Genomic DNA, 27,518 nt, shown 5'->3' with positions numbered 1-27,518 from the left:
TTCCTTATTATTTTCAAATTCTAGGGCAAACTTGGACTTTGCTTCTGGCCGCATGGATAGGATGGTATGATGGAGGTGATCCAAGGGTGCATGACTTCATTCTTAAAATCAATAAATAAAAAGCAAAATTGAAGATTATGAACCTCCTATTTAAATTAAATTAATTTTTTTTAAAATTTTTAAAAAGAAAGTAATCTCACGGGTGTGACTCTTGATGTCATTTAATGGTTTGCTTGATCTTGATATATATTCTCAATTCATTTAAACTAAATAGTGATATCAAGAGATAAATTGATACTTCTTGTTGTTGTTCTTATTGTGTAGCAGTATTGGGTGATATGTATAGAAATTAGTTAACGTAGTTGTGAATTTTTCAAAATCTTCACCTGTAAAATAGAATTTAATGGCAGTCAAACAGACTGTATCAATTGTGAATCGAGTATAAATTGATATATATCAAGAATCGACTATCACTATAACATTTTCTTAGTTTAGTGACATTTGAAAGTGCCACAAAACTATTAGTTTAATGACATTTTTTAGTCTTGTGGCATTTTAAATAAGTGTCATTTATATCCGTGCCATAGTAGATACTTGCAAGTGTCACTACACCATCATGGCTAAAAACTTTCAATGACATTTTGATGTCATGATAGATATTAATTGTGACAATATCAAGCGTCATTAAAAAAAGAGTTAGTGGCACTTCAATGACACTTGTAAGTGCCATTACACCATCAGGGCTAAAAACTTTTAGTGACACTTTAATGTCATGGTAGACACTATTCGTGACGTTATCAAGTGCTATTAAAGAAGACTTGCAATCTAAAAAATGCCACGATATGGATTTTTAATGACACTTGTTATGTCACAATTGACATTTATAACAACTTCAAAAAATGTCACTAAATCCAATTCATTTGTGCCATTAAATGGATATAAGTGCCATTAGAACTTATTTTAATGACACTTTGCAAAGCTACTATCACTATTACAAAATGTCACTCATGTTTTTTTCATTGACACTTTTAAAAGCTACAACTAAGTATGCGTGAATGCCTGTAAAAATTGAATCGATTTTATAAACAACTGAATATTAATTGCCACATCCTATATTAATTTGACATACATTCATCCTGTAATATTTTCATAATAATAAACAAATATAATCACCATAGGATCATCACATCAAAAATCAAAAAAAATTCAAACCACAATCAATTATTTATTATTGAAATATAAATTTATTTATATTGTAATAAAAATCCCTTGCCAAAATTATAAAATATTCTACCACACTAACAAAGTTAAAGCAAAAAAAATGTAAAAGAAAATTATTCCAACCATAAGTTTTGAAAAGCCATAGTGATATCCATTTTCCAGAGAGACAAATTATCAAAATAAAATCAGTTCCCAAATTCGCAACCTCACTTGTATAAATATTCTCGGCTAACATCCATAACTTGCGAAATCTGCATCCAAAAGATAAATATACAAAAGGATCAAAATCAAAAGAGAAGCAAAGCAACTACAATAATGGAATCAGGAAAAACAAAATAAAAAAAGAGTAAATGTTTGTAAGAATAGTTTGTGAATAAATTACTCATCAGTGAGTGACAATGGTTTTACAAAGCTTGATGAAATTGAATTCAACAGTGAACCTATATCGGAGTTTCCATGGTTCCCACCACTGACACTCCGACCAAGTCTCCAAAAACTAAGTGAGAGGGTAATTTTTGGGAAAATTGGGCCGAGCTTCGAGTTGGGTTTTGAGGCCCAAAACGCAGAGGACTAGGTAAAAAGGCCGTACTGAATACTCCGGCCTAGAGGGCAAGGTTACTCCGGCCTTGGGGAGACAAAGTTACTTCGGCCCAAGGAGGTGAGTTTATTCCGGCTCAAGAAGAGATAGTTGCTTCGGCCCAAGGAAGAGTAAGGCTACTCCGGTCCAGAGACAACTCGGAGTAGGGCCGGTCTTAGAGTTAGTCCGGTCACAGTATGTTCTGGGAAGACCGGTTTCAGAATTAGTCCGGTCGTGACACAATCTGGTTAGGTCGGTCAGAACTTGTTACTTGGAAGTTTGAACTAAGCATATCAAGGTTGAACAGGGTAGCCGAAGTAAAGAGTTGGAGGAGAAGACCGAGCTAAGGATAGTTCGGCCCTCTGCGGCTCGGTAAAGCCAATTTTACTTCGGTCAAATGGAAGTTCGGCCATAAAGAAAACCATCCCACTTGGTTTAAGCAGTGGGGGAGGGTGTAAAAGGATAAGCATTATCCTTAGGAGAATGAATCCTAGGAGGACTCTGCATGGAGAAATACAAGTCCTACTAGGATTGTGCCGCGGGAAACTTATAAAAGCTCACAAGCATCACCTTGGAGGAGGTAATTGAACACAATCTTTCTGAGAACTTAGAGCTTTGTCTATTTGTCAAGCTTTCTGACTTAGGCATCGGAGAGGTTTCCGGCACACACCCGCCGGCTAGCTCACGTTTGTGTTTTCAGGTAACAAAGCGACGTCGTACGGAGGAGCGTGGACTTGGTCAACAGGATTATACGAGGAGAATTATTTCTTCCCCGTACAATTGGCGCCGTCTGTGGGAACAACAGACAAGAACAAACACCTCTTGACTAGGCTTCTCCTTTTCTCATTCAATGGCACACATTGAAGACTTGCCGCAGTCCGCCGTCGACGGACTAACTCCAGAGGGGGGCGCAAGGCGCGAGGGATTACCTGCTGTCCCTCCCATGGCGGACTTGGAGCCCCAACAACATAATTCCAGGAGGAGCGGCAGGGGAAGGCGGAATGGCAGCCCTCGTCACTCTCAAAGTCCCGACAGGCAAAGGAGGAGGATTGATCCTCAAGCCCTGGAAGATCGCGTAAAGGAACAGGATGAACTAATTCGAAGGATGGCGGCGGACATGGAGGCCTTGAAACGCCAGATGAAGACCAAAGATGTGGCGACAGGAGAGGGGCGCAAGCACAAGACGCCCCCTCGCCACTCAGAAAGTCGTAGTAGGAATACTACACCCTCTCAAGGAGAGAGCAGAAGCCTCAGGACAGGCGACACTCACTCCTTACCTTCAAGGACTCGTCACTCCAGGTCTGAGAGGACGAGATCCGAAAGATCATACACTGAAGGAAGCACGTATCGGCCTTCACATTCACACCAAACCGGATCCAGACAAACCGAACTACCCAGGTCATCCGACTTACGAACCATGCTAGAAGAAAAAGCACGATGCAAGGAAGATGCCAGGGCAAGGGATCCACACCGAGTTTCGGCCTTACAACGGTTGGCTCCTCGGACGCATGGAAGCGTCGAGGTTGGAATGCCAATACCGCGACCGGCCTACGAACCAACGGACAAGGCATTGGCAAGACTACAGACTTCGCCGTTTGTCCCAGCGATCGAAAACGCGCCCCTACCATCAGGCTTCCTTCAGCCGAAATTCAATACATATGAAGGGAAGACGGACCCGTATTCACACTTGAGCCACTTTCGCCAAGTCATGGCTGTGTACAGGCGAAACGAGGCCTTAATGTGTATACTCTTCCCGTCAAGTCTTGGCGACCTAGGCTTGACTTGGTTCGAAAAGCTCCCAGAGGGCAGTATAGCCTCCTGGGCCCAATTGGCGGAAGCGTTCGTAACAAGGTTTCGGACAAATACTAAAACACCGGTGGAGATAGACCAGTTACTCTCCATCGACATGGGTGAAAAAGAGACCCTCAGATCTTACAACAGTCGCTACTGGGAGACATTCAACCAGATTGGAGACTGCCCCACCAATCTAGCCATTGCGCAGTATAAAAGAGGCCTTCCAGTAGGGAACAGACTAAGGGATTCGATTACCATGACGCCACCCCTCACCATGGAGGCCCTGATGGAGAGAGTACATCAGCACATCAGGGTAGAAGAGGATGGCGCACGTGCAAAAGCAAAATCTAGTACAACCACAATGCCAGAAAAGAAGACCTCAGCAAAGGTCAATACAGTAGATCGACAGAATAAAAACGGACGCGGCAGACGAGATAACGAAGAAGATCCAGATAAAAAATGGTTGAGAATCCGCACTGCCATAACAACGGTGTTCAAGAAACCAATATATCGGATTCTGAGCGAAATAAGAGATGAGCCTTTCGTCAAGTGGCCAGCCAAGCTAGGAGAAGCCCAGAAAGACTACGACGACAGATCACGGTGCACCTTCCACCAAGAAAAAGGGCACCGAACTGAGAATTGCACGCCACTGAGACAGCACTTGGAAGAATTGGTGGCAGCAGGACACTTGGATAAGTACATTGAAGGAGGGATGCAGCCAGCCCCCCAGGACCATAATAACCACCCCAATGGAATGCCAATAGACGCCCCGCCTCAAGGCGTCATCAATGTCATACATGGAGTCTTTGAACCTGAGCGTGTATGCGAGCTCAGGGGATCGATCAAAAAGGCAGAACACTTTAGAGAAGTACTAAGTGCCCAACCAGCCATCAAGAAAGGGAAGACGGAGGCAACAAACGTCATGACTTTTTCTGACAAAGACTTGGAACGAATTTACTGCCCCCACAATGATGCCCTGGTCGTCACTCTCCGAGTCAAGGATTTTGACGTCAAGCGGATTCTGATTGACCAGGGTAGTTCATGTGAAATCATGTACTACGAGACATTCAAACAACTAAAGCTGCAAGACAAAGACTTGGCACCTGCAGTTTCTCCCCTGATTGGATTCAACTCCATGCCAGAATGGCCTGTCGGCAAAATAATCCTTCCAGTCAGAACAGGAAGTGTATCAAAACAGGTGGAGTTCTGGGTATTGAAGGTCCCCTCCACTTACAACATCATCTTAGGCAGAACATGGCTGCATGCCATGCGATCAGTGGCGTCATCCTACCACCAAGTAATGCGGTTCCCCAACAACACCGGCATAATTGAAGAAGTCTATGGAGATCAGATCATGTCAAAGCAATGCTTCGTCACGGCGAATGGCAGCCGCGCTGCCAAAGGATATGTTCATTCGGTGGAAGAACCGGAGAGTAATGAGCTATTCGCAGATGTCGGAAAAGCGGCGGATCGGAAAGCAGTGGAGGACCAGGAGATGGCAAGTTAAGGCCAAACTGGGACGGTCCTTACAAAGTGGTTTGGTTAACAGACAAAGGGGCATACCACCAAGACAAGGACGGCAAAGCAATCCCTAGGCCATGGAACACGGCCAATCTCAAGTTATTTTATTTTTTTCTTTTTCAAAGACGTATAATTTTTTCTTTCTTCAATAAAACAAGCGATTCTTTTCAGCATGAGTTGTTCTCTGTAAAAGTTAGCTTTAGTGTAGATTAGGTACATAGCAAGCATTTTATTCTAAGTTGGCTGGAAAAACTAACTTAGAGGTTGGCTGGAATAAACCAACACCCTTCCTAAGCCCAGGATAAGGATCCAGGTTGCAGGACGTTTGGTCGGAATAACCAAACTTTATTCTAAGTTAGCTGGAAAAACTAACTTAGAGGTTGGCTGGAATAAACCAACACCCCTCCTAAGCCCAGGATAAGGATCCAGGCTGCAGGACGTTTGGTCGGAATAACCAAACTTTATTCTAAGTTAGCTGGAAAAACTAACTTAGAGGTTGGCTGGAATAAACCAACACCCTTCCTAAGCCCAGGATAAGGATCCAGGCTGCAGGACATTTGGTCGGAATAACCAAAAACTAGAAGTTAGCTGGAAAAACTAACTTCAAAAGTTGGCTGGAATAAACCAACACTTGTTACTCTTCAGCCGAAGTAAGTGTAAGGCTGAAGAGTGGTTGGCTGGAATAAACCAACACTTGTTACTCTTCAGCCGAAGTAAGTGTAAGGCTGAAGAGTGGTTGGCTGGAATAAACCAACTCTTGTTACTCTTCAGCCGAAGTAAGTGTAAGGCTGAAGAGTGGTTGGCTGGAATAAACCAACTCTTGTTACTCTTCAGCCGAAGTAAGTGTAAGGCTGAAGAGTGGTTGGCTGGAATAAACCAACACTTGTTACTCTTCAGCCGAAGTAAGTGTAAGGCTGAAGAGTGGTTGGCTGGAATAAACCAACTCTTGTTACTCTTCAGCCGAAGTAAGTGTAAGGCTGAAGAGTGGTTGGCTGGAATAAACCAACACTTGTTACTCTTCAGCCGAAGTAAGTGCAAGGCCGAAGAGTGGTTGGCTGGAATAAACCAACTCTTGTTACTCTTCAGCCGAAGTAAGTGTAAGGCTGAAGAGTGGTTGGCTGGAATAAACCAACACTTGTTACTCTTCAGCCGAAGTAAGTGCAAGGCTGAAGAGTGGTTGGCTGGAATAAACCAACACTTGTTACTCTTCAGCCGAAGTAAGTGTAAGGCTGAAGAGTGGTTGGCTGGATTAAACCAACACTTAGTACTCCTCAGCCGAAGTAATTATGTCGGCTAAGGAGTGGTTGGCTGGTAAGTATAGTTTAACCAACCAAAAACCGAAATAACACTTGGAGTAATAGAAGACATTACAAATGCAAGCATACACACAATAACCGGAATAAGAGAAGTAAAATTTTCATTGCAAGAGAAGTCATTACAAGGGGGCTTAGTTCGGTTACAAAGGAGAGAGTAAAAAGTCAAGAGAAAAGTTCATCAATTTCAGCGTCGAAAACCGCATCGGCATCAACTTGAAGACCGGTCTCTGGAGGGAGCTCATTCACACTAGGGTGAGCCACTTCGACTACGGTTCCACTGGGAGGATCAACAGTTAGATCTTCAGCAGTGGGCACCGACCGAACTGGCTGGTCCACATTTTCGGCCGGAGTATCTTCATCAGAGGCATCGTCAGAGTCAGAGTCTTCCAAAAACTGTTGTTGCAGAGCAGCCGCGTACTCCGCCAGGGACTTCGGTATAAAATAATCTGGAGGGTTGAAGACCTCGGTCTGTTGATCTTGACCGAGCTTCTCCACTGCCGCCCTCCAGCCGCATTTGAAGAACAGCTCCTTTGCAGCGTCACATTGTTTGACATAGGCGTCTTCGGCCTTCTTGTAACCTTGTTTATAGCCCTCCTTTTCGGCTTCCACCATGTTTTTTCTTAATTCGCCTATTTCGGCGTCTTTCCTCCTCTCAAGCTTCACCAACTCCCGCAGATATTTATCTTTCATAGCAATGGCCGCTTTCTCCTTCTCCGCTTCAGCCAAACTAACAAGATCGGCAAGACGGTTGTTCGTGGCTTCTAGCTCGGCCAGTTTCCTTTCGGCCTCCGCTAGTCCGGCCGCCTTTGCCTCGGCTTCTGCCATTGCTTGCCTTGTAGTTCTCCTTAGTTCTTGAACTTTCTTGTATGTAACATTGTTCTTTTGTAAGGCCTGGCAAAGCAAAGATATCTTTAGAACCGAAGTAAGAGTTGGAAAATTTAGACAGGAAAAAGCAGACAGAGCTACTTACCAAAATCATGGACTTGGAAGCAGACCGAATTGATTTCATTTCGGTGTTCAGTTGCTTCAAGTGGTGCTCCATGTCCTTGGGAAGGCACACACTTTTGGCCAGGTTAAAGGCCAGTTGGTGGTCTTTTTCAGCCACGACCGAATCAGTGGCTTTGATGTTTCGGTCATTGAAGATCAAAGGCGGAGCCCACTTCGGAGATCGAGCTCGATCAGTTTGCTCTGGTAGGGAGGCAGGATGAGGACTTTGGGGGACGGATTCGACTTCATCAACAAGTTGCTGCTCGACTGACGTAGTTCGGGCGCGTTTTGAAGGACGTGATGAAGAAGGCCGTTGTGAAGGAAGGGCTACGACGGCGGGCTGAACCTCAGTAGTTGGTGTTACTTCGGCCCTGGTTGTCGCGGTCAGGAGGGCCCTAACTGTGCTTTTCTTTGCCATTTCTTCTTCAACTGTTAGGGGGACAAGTCTTATCTCGGGCAAAGTGGGGTCCGGTTCTGGGTCTTCCTCGAGAAGAAAATCGGTTACCTTTGCTTTCCGTCGACTGCTGTAACGGTAGGTCGGTTCGAAATTTAGAAGCCTGGCCCAATCTCTTTCTTTAACCCGAAATGCGGCTCGCAAAACTCCGAGGTTGGGATAGCTATACAAGGAATGGAGATGGGCGAAATCTGCAAAAAAGAAGTGTTAGTTCGGCTAACAGACTAAACAACCGAGATAACTTACAAAGCAGAAGACCGAAGTAAAATTACCAGGCTCTCCCATTTTCCAATTTATAGGTCGGCCAGGAATTTGAGCTTGAAAATCCTCAAAGTTCCCAGAGACCCAAAAGAAATCATCATCATTTAGATCTTTATCCGGAGTATGTTTAATTATCTTCTCTCGACGGCGACGAATTCTAAGGTAGTAGACCCACCCAGCATTCTTTGAGCCAATAGAGTATTGATGAAAGATCTCAGCCAGACCAAGATTCAGTCCGGTTTGGTGGTTTAATGCGGCTATCCCCATTATAATACGATATGTGTTGGTAGATAGTTGGGTGGGACATAACCTAGTCTGTCTAAGAAATTCGCAGATTAGCGGTTGGACAGGAAACCGTAGTCCGGTTTCTATTATGGATTGAAGGGTAAAGGGCACGAAGCCTTCATTGTTCCAGGGGGTAGCATCTTTTTCGGCCAACGCCAGATGGACATCGTCAGGAATCTGGTAATCTTGCCTAAATTCGGCCATGCCACCAGGGGTTTCGACTAAATATCTATACTTACCCATTTGTCGTATAATTTATGAATAAATTATTTCGGTACAAAAACTAGGCTCAGTAGCTCGGTTGAGCACACGCAGGAGTGCCTGGGCAACCTAAGTCTGCAAGGTAGAAAACAAAGGGGTTAAGCACAGATTGTTGGACCGCGCTACAAATTATAAGCAAGATATGCAAATCCTACTTCGGCTTAGTGGGCCGGTTCTACCTCGGTTTGTCAAAAGGTTTGTTAGCTCGGTCTTGAGCAGACTAGACCGGTTTATCGTCTAGGGGCAGCTTTCTGAGTTCGGCCTAAAGAACTAAAGAAAGCTGGTCTAGCCCCAAGGCCTAAATCAGTTGTGGAATGAATAAAGTTACTTCGGTTAAGTTTCTAGGGGCGGCTTTCTGAGTTCGGTTTAGGAACCAAAAAGACCGGCTTGGCCCCAAAAGCTTAGTTCGGTTGATAGCCGAAGTTCCTAGTTTCCTATATTCAAAATTTGGTGGTCTTATTTCGGCTAAAGTGAGTCAGGCTCTGGTAACCCACTGAAGCATCCAAGTTCTAGTTCGGTTCTTGCCTACAGAGATCTACCTGTGGGGGCAAACAGGATCCTAGTTCGGTTACTATGTGATTCTGGATCTAAGACTGATTTTCTACATAATAGTTTATACCTACATGGAGTTCTACTGGTGCGACTGTAAAAGTACGAAAGCAAAACAGACAAATGGAGAAAAATGTTTGCAAAAAGCATACAAAACAGAAACAAATGGTAAAACAAACAAAAAATTGCAAGATGGTTAGATTTTCTTACCAGAGAAGAGAGAAAGAAGACTGGAGTCGGAAACGGTGGCAGCAAGAAAAGAACACAAGCTCAACACAAGCTCGAGTATGGGAGAAGTAGAGATACAGAAAGAAGATGAAAACAATAGAGTGAATGATTCCAGAATCGAAAGGGCTGTTTTGTGTAAAAGGGAGAGAGAAAAAGGCGGCAAAAAGAAGCGGGAACAGTACAAAAATTCTGAAGGGCGGCATGACTGTTGGTCACAGCTTATCAAAGTTTGCCACGTGTCACTGGAATGGGAAGCGTTACAGTCGCTGTGATTGAAGAGACGTTTTGACCGGACATAGTGATACCCGAGGTAAACTTAGTTCGGCTGGAAAGGCTAAAAGGGTTTTTTAGCTCGGCTGAAAAAGCGTAACAAACTCTAGCTCGGCCAGAAGGCTGGTAATCCCAATCATGTTGCACAGATGGAATTAAGGGGCAATTGAGAGGGTAATTTTTGGGAAAATTGGGCCGAGCTTCGAGTTGGGTTTTGAGGCCCAAAACGCAGAGGACTAGGTAAAAAGGCCGTACTGAATACTCCGGCCTAGAGGGCAAGGTTACTCCGGCCTTGGGGAGACAAAGTTACTTCGGCCCAAGGAGGTGAGTTTATTCCGGCTCAAGAAGAGATAGTTGCTTCGGCCCAAGGAAGAGTAAGGCTACTCCGGTCCAGAGACAACTCGGAGTAGGGCCGGTCTTAGAGTTAGTCCGGTCACAGTATGTTCTGGGAAGACCGGTTTCAGAATTAGTCCGGTCGTGACACAATCTGGTTAGGTCGGTCAGAACTTGTTACTTGGAAGTTTGAACTAAGCATATCAAGGTTGAACAGGGTAGCCGAAGTAAAGAGTTGGAGGAGAAGACCGAGCTAAGGATAGTTCGGCCCTCTGCGGCTCGGTAAAGCCAATTTTACTTCGGTCAAATGGAAGTTCGGCCATAAAGAAAACCATCCCACTTGGTTTAAGCAGTGGGGGAGGGTGTAAAAGGATAAGCATTATCCTTAGGAGAATGAATCCTAGGAGGACTCTGCATGGAGAAATACAAGTCCTACTAGGATTGTGCCGCGGGAAACTTATAAAAGCTCACAAGCATCACCTTGGAGGAGGTAATTGAACACAATCTTTCTGAGAACTTAGAGCTTTGTCTATTTGTCAAGCTTTCTGACTTAGGCATCGGAGAGGTTTCCGGCACACACCCGCCGGCTAGCTCACGTTTGTGTTTTCAGGTAACAAAGCGACGTCGTACGGAGGAGCGTGGACTTGGTCAACAGGATTATACGAGGAGAATTATTTCTTCCCCGTACACTAAGTATATATGACATTAATAAAAAGAGATATAACAAGCTACAACATGATACCATATATCGAGAAGTGTCCGTCGAGCCACCAACTTCTTAGAAGTGTCCGTAATCCTTAAGTTTTCATGGTCATGCAGTTATAAAAGATTATCTTTTTCACAATTTGTGATTTTCTTTTTGGGAATTTGTGATATATTGGCTCCGTTGGAGGATATTGAACTTCAGTCAAAATTTAAAAATGCCACCTCGATGCTATAAGAAGCTATAAGTTTTTTTAAAGCATGTACCTTTGGTGACGAAATTTTTTTTAGTCGCCATTTTTAGTCACCAAAAGTGTAATTTCCTGTAGTGATAGTAGTGTATCAAAAATTTATTTATAAATAAATTTGTTCACATTTTAAATAAATAAATATATATTAATTTTGATCTTTATATTTTTAATTAGATCAATTTTAATTTTTAATTTTGTGTCAATTTGGTCCAATTAATAAGACCGTTAGTGTTTTTGACGAAAAATGATCACTGAATTTGTTGAGGTTAACTTACCGAGTTGAGCAAATTTATTATTTTGCCTCTAAAAAGAATGACACATGTCTTTTATATGCATATGTCATTAAAAAATGCTAACAATTAGGGAAAATTACACTATTAGTCCCTCTATTTTGGCTATTGTGTCATTTTAGTTTTTGTAATTTCAATTGAATCGATTTTAACCTTGAATTTTTTATTTTGTCTCAAATTGATCCAATTGATAGAATGTTATATTGAGTTCAATTCATTTTTTTTATATTTATTTTGTGCATTTTAAAAAAAAATGGAAGTATATTGATATTTTTTGTGTTTTTTCAAAAAATGACATTAGATAGCTTGGAAGAAATTTTTTGATTTAGTGACATTTCTCAAAATACCATAAAATATTTATTTATGACACTTTTCACTTAATGCCATAAAAAGTAACTTACATTTATCTAGTTTAGTGACATTTTAAAAAAATGCCATTACTATTAAAGTTTAGTGGCATCTTTTGATAAATGTCATTAAAACAATTTTTTGTGTCATTCTTTTATAAAATGCCATAAAATTGATGCTATTAAATCGCATTTTTATTGTAGTGATGTGACACTTCCTTATTGAAATGCCACTAGAGCCTTGTATGTTTATTGCTCTGTGACATTTTTCTAAAACATGCCACAAAATATTCTTTTTGTGGCATTTTTTAAAAACATGCCACTAGTGTAGTGCCACTACAGTGTAAATTTATTGTAGTGACATTTTTGTTGTAGTGAAATGACACTTTTTTAATTGAAATGCCCCTAGAGCAGTGACATTTTTTTAAAACATGCCACCAAATATTCATTTTGAGAAATTTTTTAAGAACATGTCACTAGTATAGTGTCACTAAAATGTGCTTTTGTTGTAGTGTATTATGTATGTGATTCTCATTTCTTACGATATACTAGGGTATATGAGTATCGGAAGGCTAAAATAAAAAACGTATCGGCTGATTATGATAACAAACTATATCTCATCATTATTATTAGTTATTAGGGAGTTGTTACAGTGCCATCCTATGCACCATACTATAACATACATAGCATAACCAATAGCTCTGTAACAAATACCATAACATACCATAATTTTTCTCACTGATTCGTAACATTTCTCACCACTTCGTTCATAAGATAACAATAACTTTAGAGGGCACACATTCATGTATTCGTAATTTTACAACAAAAAAAGTGTAACACACTATAAACATTTGTAATTTTCATCATAAAATTTATTTTCTTATAATAAAGAGGTGTACATGGTAAGATTTTTCTTATTATTAGTAGCTAGACTAGAGGCAAGTCCAAAGTTTGAAAGTATCTCAAATTTTTTTTTACAGTTTTGAAGGGCATGAAATTACTTTGTATAGAAGTCCCATAAACTTTGGGAGCATTGGTTTAATCAGACATGACCCCCTCCTTTTGAGTGCCTCCACACAAAACTGTGGCTCCTAAAATTGGTCACACACAATCCTTCCCTCTAAATTTTTTTTTGGGTTTGTATGTACACACACATCTATATATACACATAAGAGATAGAATAGTCTTGTGTGCTTCTGTAGACATTTTTGTTTCTTGGTGAGGGGGGGACTTATCTCTCTCTTCTCTCATCCCTTTCTCTCTCATCATCCCTTGCAGCTCTATCTTGGCTTCTGTCAGATGGATTAGGCCTGAGGTATTACCATTCTTTTAAGGAGCTATGCATGTTATTGTATACATGAACCTTTGCCCACGCTAGTCATATGAAAATTGATATTCACACATAATTTTTTATATAGAAATTAATATCATAATAACGTGGCAATGACATTTTTACAATTATATATTATAGTGATAGGCATTTTGATTATCAGGGTTTTGTTAACGACAAGCTATTGGACGTTCTTTAAGAATCAAATAATGCCAAAATAGAATTAAAATAAATATACACATTTTACATGTTCTCATATGTTTTTATATATTTATATCTACTTTTTACTTATTTCCTTTTTTTTTTTTTTACACATTTCCATATTAATCACTTGCCCATTAAACAGTGATTAGCATTTTGATAAATGCTATAGACTCATGATGATGTGAGAAGGGAGTTGGGTCTATACAGTAGAGTTAAGTGTGTGACAAATTAAATTTGACACCTATTATACTATTATTATGTGTCAAATTATGAGTGTTTTAAGGATTTCAAACATTTTCTAAATAGGTATGAGAATAGTAATAATGAACCAGACCAATTTTTAAAGAAATGTAATAAACATTATGAAAGGCATGGTTTTGAGATGGTGATTTTGAGCATTTAATTTAATTTTTTTTTAACCCATAAAATTAGTATTGCAGGTTATTTAAGTGAAATTACAAGCCAGTCCTTCGGAAAAATGTGATTTGATTAATTGTTCATTTTTCTTTTTCAAATTGATAGGTATATCCCACCTTTGCGGCTGTTGGTACAGTTGTTGGCATTTGCAGCATGCAACTAGTAAGAAATATTTGTTCCAATCCTGAGGTGCGGTACATACTATTCAATAATGCTACTTATTTTATAAAAAATAAAAAAATATCCAACATTTGAAATATATGAATCATATTTGTCTTGTATGTAGCTCACATCACACTAAATCTACACCGTCTATATATATATATATTCATATTCTAGGCACGTGTTGTTAGGGTGATAGATTGGCCTTGGCATAAGGTAAGATTACTATATTATGACTTGGGCATCATAAGTTCAATCATAAAAATAGTCTCTCTGAAAGTCTATATATATGATCCTCTCAAGCCCCACAGTGAAGGAAGCTCACGCATAGGGAATGCCCTTTTACAATAGGATCTATTGTAATATTAGAAGCCACAAGTCTATCAATGGATTTAAATTCATCTATTCTATTATATAAAGGGCCGTTTGATAGAGCTGTGGGAAAGTAATTGTAGATTATAGCTTAACAGATTATAGCTTCATTTGGTAAAACTTATTTGTAGCTTAAAGCCACTTATAGCTTAAAATAAGTTATTTTACAGTGTTTGGTAAAAATTATTTCACCAACTTATAGTTTAAATAAAGCTAATTTTCAACTTATTTTCCAAGTGGGTCTGGAGGTGCTTAAGGAGATAGCTTAAGCGCGCAACTGTTATACAGGGTGCTAAAATGACTTAAATGCCCCTCCTAATCTCCATTATTTACGAAAATGCCACTATATATACACCACATCTCAACACTGTTCACGAACCAGAGAGAGACGCATGCGATTTCCGGCGACGTGTCCCTCGCTCCGGCGATGAAACAGAGATCTCTCTCTACTCTCTCTCTCTCTTCCCCTCGTTCTCTCTCTCTCTCTCTCTCTCTCTCTGTGTCTCTCTTTTTCTCTGCGCTACATCTATGGCGCCGATCGATCTCGGGTTCATCGCCATCACGATCGCGAAGCTCTGTCTGTTTGAACCAACGTCGTCGTCGATCGATCTGAACCAAGCTCCGTCGTCGATCTGAACCAATGCCGCCGTTGATGTCGTCGTCGATCGATCTGAACCAAGCTCCGTCGTCGACCTGAACCAATGCCGTCGCGATCTGAGCTGTCGCCGGTCGTCGCCCCTGTGCTTTTGAAACCCTAGAAAATAAATTGAAAATAAAGAAAAATATCAATATTAATATTAATTAAAAAAGAAAAAATTACTTTTCAGAATTAATAAAAACAGAATTAATAGTTAATATGAAAAAAAATTTTAAAAATTACTTTTCAGAATTAATATTTAACACAATTTATTTCAATTAATATTTACTTTTCATAATTAATATTTACTAAAAATGAAATATTACTAAAAATAATTAAAGTGAATAATAATAAAGAATAATAATATTATGAAAAATAATAATAATAATAATTGATGGACAAAATGATACTAATTTTAATATTTAACACAATTTATTTCAATTAATATTTACTTTTCATATTAATAAAAAAAAGAAATACAGAGAAAGAAGATACGAAAAAAATTAATAATTTTGATAATGAATATATGAAAGATAATATGTAATGAAATCACAACATTAATATAAATTAGAACATGAATATTAATTTTAATGAATTAATAAATTAAAAAAAATTAACAAAGAAGAAAGAGAAGAAAAAAAAATTAAAAAAAAGAAAAGAAAATAAGGTGAAAAAGAAAAGAAAATAAAATAAAATGAAAAAGAAAAAGAAAAAAATGTATTTTAAATGAAATCACAAATTTTATATCTTATAAGGGCAAAAATGACAGTTATACAGAAAAAAGCTATTTTACAGCTTATTTACCAAACATTACTCTGCTGCTTAAATCTATAATCCCACAGCTGCACCAAACAGGTTATCAGCTTATGTTCACGCCTATAAGTTATAAGTACACAACTCATAACAATTTTGAAACTTTGTCATATTTTTCTTTTCTTCCAAGAATACCCATATTGTTAATTGCTCCAATAAATAAATGCTAAAAGTTTTCAAACTCAACCCATCTGTCCTATTCATCAAAACGCTAGAAAATGTATGCGTTTTCATCCACTACTAGTTGACAAAAGGCCTCCATTCATTGCCTCTCATTGGTAATTTTGTTTGTTCAATATCAGAAACCATGTTGGACAACATTGCCATTGTTGAAAATGGCATCAACCTTAGTAACATTAAAATTGATTGATATCTAAAGCTTCCAAATTGTTTTCAGGGTTAACAGAGTGAACAGAGCTGCAGGAATTCTTGACAACTTCGAAGAGGTAGAGAGATATGCAGAGCATAGGTTGAGGAAGTTTGTGCAAGGAAGAAGCTTTGAGATCACCCCTTCACTCAACAAATTCTTCACTGATCCAAAGTGAAGCACAAATGAGAGTTGTTCCCCCCACCTTTGCCAAGAGTTTGTTTTCAAGTACCTTTTAGTTTTGAAATGTGAGATTGTATTGCATATTTTATGGTGTCTTGGAAGTTGCCAAGTTGTAGATCCATGACATCAATCAAATATATAACTCAATGAAGTTTTATATTTGCAAATTTCTTTTCATCACCTTTGTGTCCATGCTTGAAAAGATGGTATGTCAATTAGCAGTAACAAGTGACGACAACTCTTCTATAATTCTTTTAAATAGAAAGATTATAAGAGGAGCAAAATAGATCAATCTAGGGTTTATAGTCTTATTTATAATAAAGACAATTCTCAGTTACTAAAAATGACCAATTACTAAAGACAATTCCCAGTCAATCAAGTCAAACATTAAAGTCACAAATTTACAAAAATGACAAATTTTAGTTGAACTCGAATTTGGATACTAAAGACCAAAGGAACACGTGCTAAAAAAAAAGTTAGATCAATCAATTAAAATATATGGGATGAAATTGATTTGTATTACACAGGATATGATGTGGCAGGGATACCATTTTGGATGAAATTGGTTTCAGATTCCAGCTGGCAAACATGATAACATAGTTGCATTAATACCTTGGGATTCTATGTGTCTCAAAATTTACAAGTACTGTGTACAATGATTCCAAGTTTTGTTTGAAACCACTCACTGAAACAAAAATGATTTACTGTTCAATTGATTAAAGTTTTGAGCTTGGCGCTTTTGAGCATCTTTTAATTGAAACTGTGGATGGGGTCTACTGGCCTACAATGGCATCTTGGCATATCCTGCTGATGCATTAGTACCGAACTTACTTGCATAGTGTATGAAAAGGAGATTTTTTTTGTTTTTTTGAATCGCCCGCCACATTCCCTGTTAGTAAGCTGTTGAGTTTTGTTTCCCAGTGTTTCTTATTCAGCGACCCACCACTTTGGTAACGTTCTATTTCTGATTGCTACAGGGAAGCATCCTATCTTGTCTCCTGAGCTCTGTTATCAGAATCTTACGATTCGCGATTCGATTCACGATTCGATTCACAATTTTTGCAAAATCGATACGAATCTATAAGTGAATCTCTCTTTTATCAAAATCTTACGATTCGCGATTCGATTCATGATTCGATTCAAATTTTTTGCAAAATCGATACGAATCTATGGGTGAATCTATTTTGGAAGTAAATCTCTAGTGAATCGCACGATTCACAATCGATTTACGATTCAATTCACTTTTTATGATTCATGTAATTTTTTAAATTATTGTGTCCGGCATATTTTCGACTATTTTTTTTTCCATGTTTTTAGTGAAAATGACATAATACAACTTTTAATAGCGTTTAATACTAAAATAACCAACATATATACATAATTTGTTGTTATTTTAGTGATCATGAAATTTTTAATAGAATCCAATCAGATTCAGTCAGACCCAACATATTTTTAACCTTTCTTCTCATTTTTTTTTCCCTTTAAAAATTCCTAGTATATCTTCTAAAGATGTGTAAGATTAAAGTTACAATATGAATTATCTATTACTATTTTATTAAATTGAATATAATTGAATATTACATATGTGAGGTCTGTTATACCTTTGAAAATGTTTTAGGCTTTAAAATAAAATATTCTAAATAATTCTTTCTTATTATTTGCTCATTGTTACTTAAAAAAGTACGTATGCTTATTGTCCAAATATCAATATCGTTATTAATTATTGTTATTTTGAAAATTGATAATTTGTCTATTTGGTTATTATCTTTATTAAGAATGGTTGATAAAAAATATCTAAAAAGAAAAAAAGTAAGATAGTGATCTTAAGTAAGATAGTGATCTTACATAAGAATCTTTGTTAACTTCTTACCTATTAAACTACGTGATTATCACGCAAAATAACATTTTCATTGATTTAAGTCTAAATATTTCATATTCATAAGATATATTTAACATCTAAATGTGTAAATATATATTTTTAAGTAATTTTAAAAAAGTGACCGAATCTTTACGATTCACGATTCGATTCGATTCGATTCGCGATTCGCTACACGATCATTTCGATTCACGATACGAATCTCGATTTGACAACTATGCTCCTGAGTACAAGCAAACTGAGGAGGTTTAGTCCTTCGTTTGGCAGAGAGTTAGGTTTCATTTCTTCTCCCTTTTGTGATTGTCTTCTTCCTCTTCTAGTTCGAATTATGTTTGTCGTTTAATGAAGTGTATTGTTCTATACTAGCTAAATTATCTATATGTGAAGGCACTTCCTTATTTGAGAAATAACACTAACCATTAGATTTATTCAATCTTAACTCTCAACTACGCCACATAAGACCTTTTATTTATTTTATTTATTTTCATTTTCTAAGCTTTAGACTTATTCATATGAACTGTCAACTATGCCACATAAGACAATTTTTCGAAAATTGGTCAGCTTTATTATATATGTGTGTATATGTATATATCTTAGAATGTTCATAATGCTAAACTAGAAAATGATGGCTCTTGATTTTAAACCCAATAAATGTGATTGAAAATAAAAATATACGTATTGGTAGATTTTTGTAAATAAAAAAAATACACTCCTTTGATTGCCACAACCGTTAAGCTTATGCTTATGATACCACACAAATGCGTCAAAATTATGATGTAGGTGTTGACGATACCTAGTACACTTAGTCCCCTCTACAACACAAATAATACTAGAAGATTGCAAGGATAGCAAATTCATCAAATTTAACAAATGCTAGTATCAAATGTGCAAAATATTGAGGAAATTTCAATTCAACCATAAAAACCTCACTGAAGGCGTGATTCAGGCAACTTTAGATCTTATCATTGGCAACAATTGTTAGTATTGCCATGCATAGCAATTGAGATTGCTTAGCAACTGCATATTCTGATCATTTCAACAAATACCCTTCGTGTTGCTTCAACATTTACAAGTTTTTGACATGTTAGTCCTGTATTCTTGAAGTAAAAACTGTACATTCTTCTAGTTTCTTCTTCAGTCATGAATTTCTCGGGTTCTCAGATCTCTTTGTTCTGCTTCCATTCTTTACACCAACTCATGCCATGTACAATCTCACACTGGGATGAACTGGTTGGAACCCTTTTTTGTGTCTGACTTTTACATAATGAAACTTGATTGAGCCTCATGGGTAGTCTCTGCCACGGTTCTCAAGGCAGACCCCAATGGTGGTTACTGCTAGAAGACCTCCTCTTGAATTCCATTACCAGCTTTGAGAAAGCAGAAGAACTGTTTTTGAGCAACTCAGTTGGCGAATCATACTCAACAACCTTGCCTACATTAATCAAGATCCTAATGTAAGCAATTTGATATTTTCCGTGTTAGTACTACCAAGTCTAAAGGCCTGTTTGGGAAGAACTTAAATAAGTAGCTTTTTTTGCTAAGAAACCCAAAAGCAAATAAGCTTGTTTGGGATGGCTTCTCCATTAATAATAATAATAAAAACTATTTTTTAAATGCATAGTTGTAAAAAGACAACTTTTACTCTCAATACTTTTAGAAATTTCACCATGTCCCTACAAGGACTCCACAATATTACTCCACAATATTATAAGGGTAATATGATAATTTCTCACTAAAAAACAAGTTTGAAAAGATTTTAAAAAGTAACTTTTAAGCAAACACAGCAACTTTTTTAGGCTTTGCTGCTTTGGAAGAACTAAATAAGTAGTTTTTGCTATTACCAAAAAAAAAAAAAAAGAAAAAACGAAAAAACGAAAAAAGAAAAGAAGCTTGTTTGGGATGGATTTTCCATAAAAAAAAAAAAAAAAAAAAAAAATTTAGCAATTTTGTGAAAAGATGATTTTACCTTCAATACTTTCAGAAACTCCACCGTGTCTCTAACAAGGGCTCCACAATACAATAGTGAAAAGTATTCAAAAGCCCGAGAAAAGAAAAAAAGACAAAAAAAGAAAAAAGAAAAAAGAAAAGCAATTGCCAAACCCCACCTATTACCTAAGTACTTAACTGAGTATACAACCTTAGCAAAGCATGATAGTGAAAATGATTCCAGTAGCCGATCTTAGCTGATTGTGATACAAGTCTTAGTTTGGCTTTAGTATTTCCAAATTTATCTTGAAATCTAAATCAAGTTTCATTATAGTTGGGTTTTCTTTGCATAGTTGAAAATATGTTTTCATAAATTTATAAGCCTTACCTTCATCGAGAACCAGAACAAGGTCATTGTCAATGATGGTGGGTATCCGATGGGCCACTGTTATGACCGTGCACCGGCTTGTTTCTTCCCTGATTCTCCATTGAATCACATTGTCTGTTGCTGTGTCTACTGATGCCGTGGCCTCATCCAAGACCAATATTTTCCTCCTTTGTAGCAGCACCCGAGCAAGACACACAAGCTGCCTTTGTCCCATGCTCCAATTTTCTCCATCTTCTGCAACTGCACCACCAATTCAAAGATAATGAAAAATATGTAATATAATAGAAATTACATTAAAAGGCTCAATATTTCTTAAATTAAACATCAAAATGTCAATCACGTAACAATTACTATCTAAAGAATGCAAAACTACAATAGAAAATTGTAGTACATATGATATATTTATCTTATAAATATTTCAAAACATATTTAGAGTACACAAATTGTGGTCTAAAGAATGCAAAAACTTTGTTATTATAAAGGGAGTCATCACATAGGGCGTGTTCAGAAAAGGTTCAAGAAGTGTTGTTGAAGTGTCAGTAAAGTGTTCGATATTATGAATTTAATTTTTTAATTAACACACATTTTTAGGAGTGTCCAAAAAGTGTTGGTGCCGGACACGAGTGTCAAATCCTCTGCTAAAGTGTTCATGCTTCTTAATGGACAACTTAGTAGCAGGAAAAGAATGTGTGCTCGCACGCGTTTACAGGGGTGGATTTTCGCACTTTCCATACCTGGCATATCAAGAAGCCTTTGATCGTGTCTTACAATATCTGCAAGATGACATTTGTCCAGAACCTAGCATGCAAAATTGTTCAAGCGAAAGTTAAGCGTCGTGTGCTTCTTAATTCTTAATCTTTAGGAAAACTACTTATTTTATTCTTACCTCCCAAAGTTCTTGATCTGAATGCTGTTGTAGAGGATCAAGATTACTTCTCATGGTTCCTTGAAACAGTGTTGGGTCTTGTGGGATTATACTCAACCTAGACCTCAGATCCTGCAATCCGATCTTTGTAATATCTACTCCATCAATCAAAATCTGTCCTTCTGATGGCTCCACAACTCTGAATAGAGCTTGAATTAAAGTAGACTTTCCACTACCCGTTCTTCCAACAACACCGATTTTCTTATTTCCGGGGAAGGTGCAATTGATTCCTTTGAGAACTCTCGGGAGAGCAGGGCTATATTGGACATGAAGGTTTTCCAGATCGATTCTTCCATTGATTGGCCATTCTTGTTCTGGTCTACAATTTTCAATCACCAGTGGAGCTTCACTTGGTATATTGGTGAATTGAAGAATTCGCTCCACTGATATCATTTTGTTTTCGACGTTGCATAGGTTCCATATAACCCAAGCTTGAAGAACATTTAGATTTAAACCATAAGTAGCCACCAGTCCTGCTAAGCCTGTGATCAGACGAGGAGTCTATTAGTTTAGAATCCATATCTAATGTCCCCACAAATATATTTATTTTTTTGTAGTAAATGCCCTATCTGATGTCAAATATGGTGGAGGTGAAGAGAGTACTCTTGTAAGGCTATTTTTGGATGGCAACAATCAAATGGAGGGAGCAAGAATCACATTGCTAGAAATAAAACTCCAGAGTCAATGCTATTCACATGTTTGGTTTGGTTTTGTTAGGAATTCTTGTTCAGTTTGAGATGTGATTCCTCGTGGAGTAGAAAATCAGGAATCACATTCCTATTCTATTATGTTCCAAAAACATTGGAATCATGAGGATTTGGAATCACATTCCCATTTCCCCTCAGGATTCCTACCATCCAAAACATAGCCCAAGCGTGTACTTTCAGGTTTTCAAAACCTTTTATATTCAAAAAACCTCTTATGTCCACTCTCCAAAAACAATTTTCACTAGCATCTTTAGGAATCTCTCGTGACCAAAATGTAACTTATAGTTCCTACTAGCAGACTAGGTCAATAGAGAATTAGAAGAGCAGCTTACTGGGTTCTATGGCTGACCTTGGCAGGTTCACCAAGATGACAAGAACAAGGAAGAAGACAACGTTGAAGAGAAAGTTGATCCGGACACAGAGCCACTCCATTGTGGCAGAATTGTGGAAGGCAACGCGAGAGTAATCATCAACCAGTCCTAAATTTTTCCTGAGAAAACGATCTTCCTGATTGAAGCAACGAATCGTTGCAGCTCCGGTCAGAGATTCTGAAAAGTGGTGGAGGATTGGAGCTTTCCGAATCCCAACCATCCTTGCTAATTCTCTGGCAGTTGTGATGTAGTAACACTGCAAAAAGTTTTGACTCTTCAGAACTTATAAGAACAAAAAGAAAACACAAAACACAAAACACAAAATAAAATAAAATAAATAAATAAAATTTAAATTGAAGTCGGTTCTTGCCTGGTACCACACTGAGATAGCCAAGATGGCAAGAAAGAGAAAAAAGACCGGCCACGCAATCTGGGAAATAAGGATGATTATACTTAACAACTGAATAAGCGCAAATGCTAATCCAGCCAATCTGTAAGGAATGTCAGTGTCCACGATGCTTTGATCCGTCGAAGACTGTTAAAAGAACAACCAAGTCGATAAATTTCGATGAAATCAAATGTACAACAAACAAAAGCTAATGAAGTAGGATATAACTAAACACTGACCCGGTTGAGAATTCGGCTTGAAGGTGTGGTGTCAAAGAACAATAGCGGTGCCCTGAAAATGGATGTGATCATTCCAAGGAAAAGGCGCTGAGAAGTCTCAATGGCAATGGTTGACAGAAAAACCGCTCTCCCCAATATGAAAATGGAGCTTCCACCAGACATTAAAGCATATATCCCAAGCATCTTCTCTCGGCTTACCATGCTTTTTTCACCAGTTGCCCAAGCAATCCAGTAATTGCTTGCCATCTGTAATATCTGGAAGAGAACCTGGCAGAGAAGGATAACTGGAACGAGAGCTCCTTTATATGCAGAAGTGATAAATGTTGAGTAGACATGCCATTTCACTCGACCAGTTTCTGTTTCTTCTTCGTGTGTTCTCTCCAAAAGATTGATATTTCTAGTGTGTTCTTGAAATTTCTCTTCTGTGACTTCAATTTGATTTTTCTGATGGGTTTTGTTCGTTAAAGATTTGTGATCAGGAGGAGGGTTCACTTGGTTTAGAGATTTACCATGAGCAGCCATTTGTCTAACAAGGTCACCATTAGGATCTGCAATCAAATCTTCATATTTTCCTGACTGAGCAATCCTACCATCTTTCATTACCTATCAGTAAAGAAAAGAGATTAGAAAAAGAAAAAAAGAGAAAAAGAGAAGCAGGCCACAATTGTTGAGACAACTTAGTAACTTACCAGGACAAGATCTGCAGCCTCTAAGAATTCCAGCTGATGTGTTACATAAAGTACTGTCTTCTCAGACAAGAGATGCAGTAGACAAGTCTGCAAATTAAGTTTCAAGTTCTTAATAAATTGATCTAAATGTATAAGAAAAAAATATAAAATCACACATACTTTAAAAATAATTATGATGAAGAGGTGTTGCTTGCCTTGAATAAGTGTGCCCCGGTATGTGCATCAACAGCACTGAAAGGATCATCAAGGAAATAAACATCTGAATCACCATAGATTGCCCTTGCTAATTGTATCCTCTGCTTTTGTCCTCCACTTAAGTTCATTCCTCTCTCTCCCACCACACACAAATCTCCGTCAACCCACATCTCAATATCCTGGTTCAAAGCACATCCTTCCAAAACATCCTCGTACAGGGCCTCGTTCATTTTATTGCCAAACAGCACGTTCTCTCTGACTGTGCCCGTTTGAATCCAAGCCTTCTGTGGAACAAATGCTTTTGATCCATAAACCTTAATACCTGCCCCAGAAATTCGAGGAATCTCACCAAGTATGCTATAGAGTAGGCTTGATTTTCCAGACCCAACCGAGCCACAAATTGCAACCTTGTAACCCTTCATGATTTTCATTTTCTCAGTAATTTTGATGGTAGGTTTATTTGAAGCTGAACTACAAGTTTCCCAAGCATATTCCCCGGTGTCAATTTCAACGGCAACATCACTTGCTTTCGAGGCATGAAACTGTATCGACTTCTTTTGATCTTCTCTAATGAAGTCTTGTATTCGATCAACTGAGACCTTTGTTTGAGCAATCATAGAGATCAACTCCGGGAGATTATAGATGGGCTCTTGTAAAATTCGGAAAGTAGCTAGAGCTGAAAGGACTGTACCTGATGTTAATGGTGTTTTCAATGCAATGCAAACACCAAAAGTGACAACTGAAACAACAGTAGGCGAAGTCCAGAAGAGAAATGCTATGGCTGAGCACGTATAAAGGTACCTCTTCAGCCAATTTCTCTCATTTTCCCTCAGTTGAAGAAGCCTCTTCAAGAAAGTGGATTCCCAAGAATGCAATTTCAAGACTCTCATGCTCTTCAGAGTCTCCGAAGTTGCTTTTATTCGCGAGTCTTTAGCTTCCATGATCTTGCTATGAAGCCTTTCTTGCATATTGGCCAATGGTGTGTTGCTAACCATCACCACAACTGTTGCTAAGAGAGCAGCAAAAGATGGAGCAGCACCAAGATTTCTATACAGAATGATCAGTGCCAACGTGATCTGAACCGGAAGCAACCAAACTCCATGAATGTACCAAAAAAAATCCCCAATCCTCTCGACATCCACAGTGATTAAATTGATGACTCTCCCATTATTCATGCCACCATACTTGATTGACAAAGACTTGTTGTATATCAATACCATGAGAGCTGCTCGAACTCTGATACCAATGCGTTGTGCGCCAAAGTACCATTGTCTCTGAGACAGTGATTCCACTGTCTTCGAGAAGAAGAAGATGAATGCAAGAATCAAACCTTGGTGGATGCTTGAATTCTCATGCTTTGCCGATAAAAAGTTCACAAAGGTCGTGATCAATAATGGACCCGTGTAGGAAGCAATTGTATTAAGTCCTGTAAAAAGTCCAACAAAATATGTAAAATCTATTAACCAGAAACTAAAAAATGAGACAAGATACAGAAACAAGAGGTACCTACCTGCTAAACCACCATTTATAGCCAGGGGTCTCCAGACAGCATGGAGTAAAGCTTTTGGCAATGAAATCGTTTTGGTCTGCTGTTTTCTAAGTGATTCTTCTAACAAAGAAGACGCGAAAAAAGATGTTTCGGATTGAGGAATGGAAGGTATGTGGGGGAATTCAAGTTTCTGTTTTTGACCTTTTTCAAAGAGTGGATTAAGCCACAGAAATGTAAGTTGGCTCCAAAATCCGGCATTGGAAAAGGCATCGTCGCCACATTTTCTGATATTTTCTTCCTCTTCTTGAAGCAATGGATGTTGAATGTCATTGTTTTTTTCACTACCCTTAATGGGCAGAGCATTGAAACAGAGAAGAATCAACAATGGGACGGACGCAAAATCAACAATGGTGGCTTTAGGCAACAAAATTGGCACTTTTAAGGATGTGAAATGGGTAATGAGGTACATAGACACCAGAAGCAAATCATTAATGGTGGAGAAGACCCACCAAATAATGAGAACTATGGGCCACTTTTTGTATTCTCTAAAAACAATTTTGTTCTCTGAGTAGACTGAAATTACACTGGCTAACACCCAATTCAAAGATGAGAAAGCAACTACAACAGAGATGGTTCTAGAATTCCAAAACTCATAAGAACAAAAACCCACATAGAAAATGGAGATTAGGACATTGGAAAGAATAGTAATCTTGGCAAAAACTGTGGATTTTCTTCTTGTGTACTGTTCATCACCACCTTGTCTCCTTTGTTTCAAAATATCTACCAAAACCCATATCACCAAAAGCAGGAAAAATCCCACATTGACAAGATTTAAAGTGATGCCCATTGAATAATTTTTTTTTTTTTTTTAAAAAAACCCTAGTTCAACACAGTTCTCACCCTATCAGAAACTTGAAAGAACACACAGAGAGAGAGAGAGAGAGAGAGAGAGAGAGATCCACTCAGTAGAAAGACCTGTTAGAAAGTTTGAAACACAACCCATTAATGTCTTCCAAGTTCCCAGTACAAACAAAGAAATACCCAGTTCAGAAAACATAATAAAATTCCCAAATACAACATATAAATCAGGAAAATAGATAAAATTGACAAAGAATTAGTTTTGTAAGCAGACCTGCGAAAGTAAGAAGAAAGCACGTGGCTGTTCAAAGGTGGTGACGATATAGATAAATAGGGATCCGAGGAGTTTTACACATAAGATTGGTTTGGTCACTCATAAATTTTCTATATATAAATAATAACACTAACATTCACATCCTAAGAATCTTTATATTCAATGACTGTATCTCAAATATTCTACTGCATACCATACATGAGAAAATTATCAAATATTACGGGACCAGTCTCTGCAATTTATGGATTATAATCTTTGACCCTCTCTCTCTTTCTAGGAATCTCCATGATTTCAGGCTGTCAATTTTGGAAATTTTTTTTTTTTTTGGGGTGGGTTAATGAGAATGTCTCCATGCATGTCTTCATTGCTAGGACAGATTTTCTTGAGAAAGAAATGAGTAGATATCATGATTCATGTATAAGTTTTTGGTGTTGTTTGGTTTAATTAATATATGGTGTTTTAATTTTTTTTTATTTTGAAAATATGTGTGTATTGTTTTGTTTAAAAAAAAAAAATTGATTATTAGAAGATGCCAGATAAATACTTTGACTTTTACTATTTAATTATCAAACTTTATTTACCCAATTTTTTTTTTTTATTCATCCAAAAAAATTATCAAACTTTCAATTAATAAAAAGTTATACCTATTATACCAAATAAGCCGTTTGTTGAATACTATTCCATGGTGGAATTTGGAATTATCATTATTATTATTGTTTTTCATTTTGTGCTTCCTCTCAACTTTAAAAATAGGGTTGCAGTATATTGGTTCCGATATTTCATTTAAATTCTTTCCCTTTTTTGTGACTATTTGACCATGTTTAGACTTATTTGGTTCAGTTTATAACTTTTTTCCTATTTTAGAATTATATTTATATTTGATATAACTTCTGCTTATAGTGTGTCAAAAAAAAAAAAAAACACTTAAATAAATTTAAAAAAAATTAATTATTGAAAAAGGAGAGAACGATGTTTTTCACTTTTCATTATCAATTTTCAACAAAATATGTTGTATGTTTTGTTACGTTATGATGAATTTATAATGTACATGAAACATTTAT

The 27,518-nt window shown here is 37.7% G+C and overlaps 2 protein-coding genes across 3 annotated transcripts; one reads left to right on the top strand and one right to left on the bottom strand.

Moving 5' to 3' along the window:
• The first annotated feature begins 9,513 nt into the window (after positions 1–9,513).
• LOC145800900 (uncharacterized) lies at positions 9,514–16,148 on the top strand. The gene is made up of 4 exons (XM_082890652.1): positions 9,514–9,661; positions 12,871–12,962; positions 13,704–13,792; positions 15,980–16,148. The coding sequence occupies exons 1-4, from the start codon at positions 9,514–9,516 to the stop codon at positions 16,125–16,127; spliced, it is 477 nt and encodes a 158-aa protein (XP_082746778.1). The 3' UTR covers positions 16,128–16,148.
• Positions 16,149–18,832: 2,684 nt separating this feature from the next.
• LOC114265278 (putative ABC transporter C family member 15) lies at positions 18,833–26,960 on the bottom strand. 2 transcript variants are annotated; one of them, XR_014342963.1, is made up of 11 exons: positions 26,458–26,960; positions 25,347–26,300; positions 23,836–25,262; positions 23,642–23,728; positions 22,953–23,555; positions 22,696–22,860; positions 22,304–22,581; positions 21,209–21,729; positions 21,057–21,120; positions 20,323–20,562; positions 18,833–19,440 (listed from the first exon to the last, which is right to left on the bottom strand). XR_014342963.1 is itself a non-coding variant. In XM_082892904.1 (11 exons), the coding sequence occupies exons 2-11, from the start codon at positions 26,170–26,172 to the stop codon at positions 19,316–19,318; spliced, it is 4,353 nt and encodes a 1,450-aa protein (XP_082749030.1). In that variant the 5' UTR covers positions 26,173–26,300; positions 26,458–26,960; the 3' UTR covers positions 18,833–19,315. The 2 variants fall into 2 exon arrangements, 1 of the variants encoding a protein (XP_082749030.1); XM_082892904.1 differs by having other exon boundaries at positions 22,287–22,581.
• Between the last annotated feature and the right edge of the window lie 558 nt (positions 26,961–27,518).

The sequence above is a fragment of the Camellia sinensis genome, chromosome 10, assembly GCF_055761805.1.
Source record: "Camellia sinensis isolate YWXY chromosome 10, ASM5576180v1, whole genome shotgun sequence".
NCBI classification, from domain to species: Eukaryota; Viridiplantae; Streptophyta; class Magnoliopsida; order Ericales; family Theaceae; genus Camellia; species Camellia sinensis.
The sequence above is the reverse complement of the archived record's forward strand: the minus strand, read 5'-3'. Positions and strand labels throughout refer to the sequence as shown.

Bases quoted from the DNA above. Each gene is read 5' to 3' on its own strand.
- LOC145800900 (XM_082890652.1), top strand. From the start codon at position 9,514: ATGGGAGAAGTAGAGATACAGAAAGAAGATGAAAACAATAGAGTGAAT. The intron at 9,662-12,870 runs GTTGGTCACAGC...TTTCTTGGTGAG, and splicing joins TTCTGAAGGGCGGCATGACT to GGGGGGACTTATCTCTCTCT. The intron at 13,793-15,979 runs GTACATACTATT...AATTGTTTTCAG, and splicing joins TGTTCCAATCCTGAGGTGCG to GGTTAACAGAGTGAACAGAG.
- LOC114265278 (XM_082892904.1), bottom strand. From the start codon at position 26,172: ATGGGCATCACTTTAAATCTTGTCAATGTGGGATTTTTCCTGCTTTTG. The intron at 23,729-23,835 runs GCAAGCAACACC...CTTAATTTGCAG, and splicing joins CCGGGGCACACTTATTCAAG to ACTTGTCTACTGCATCTCTT. The intron at 23,556-23,641 runs GTAAGTTACTAA...CTTTACTGATAG, and splicing joins AGGCTGCAGATCTTGTCCTG to GTAATGAAAGATGGTAGGAT.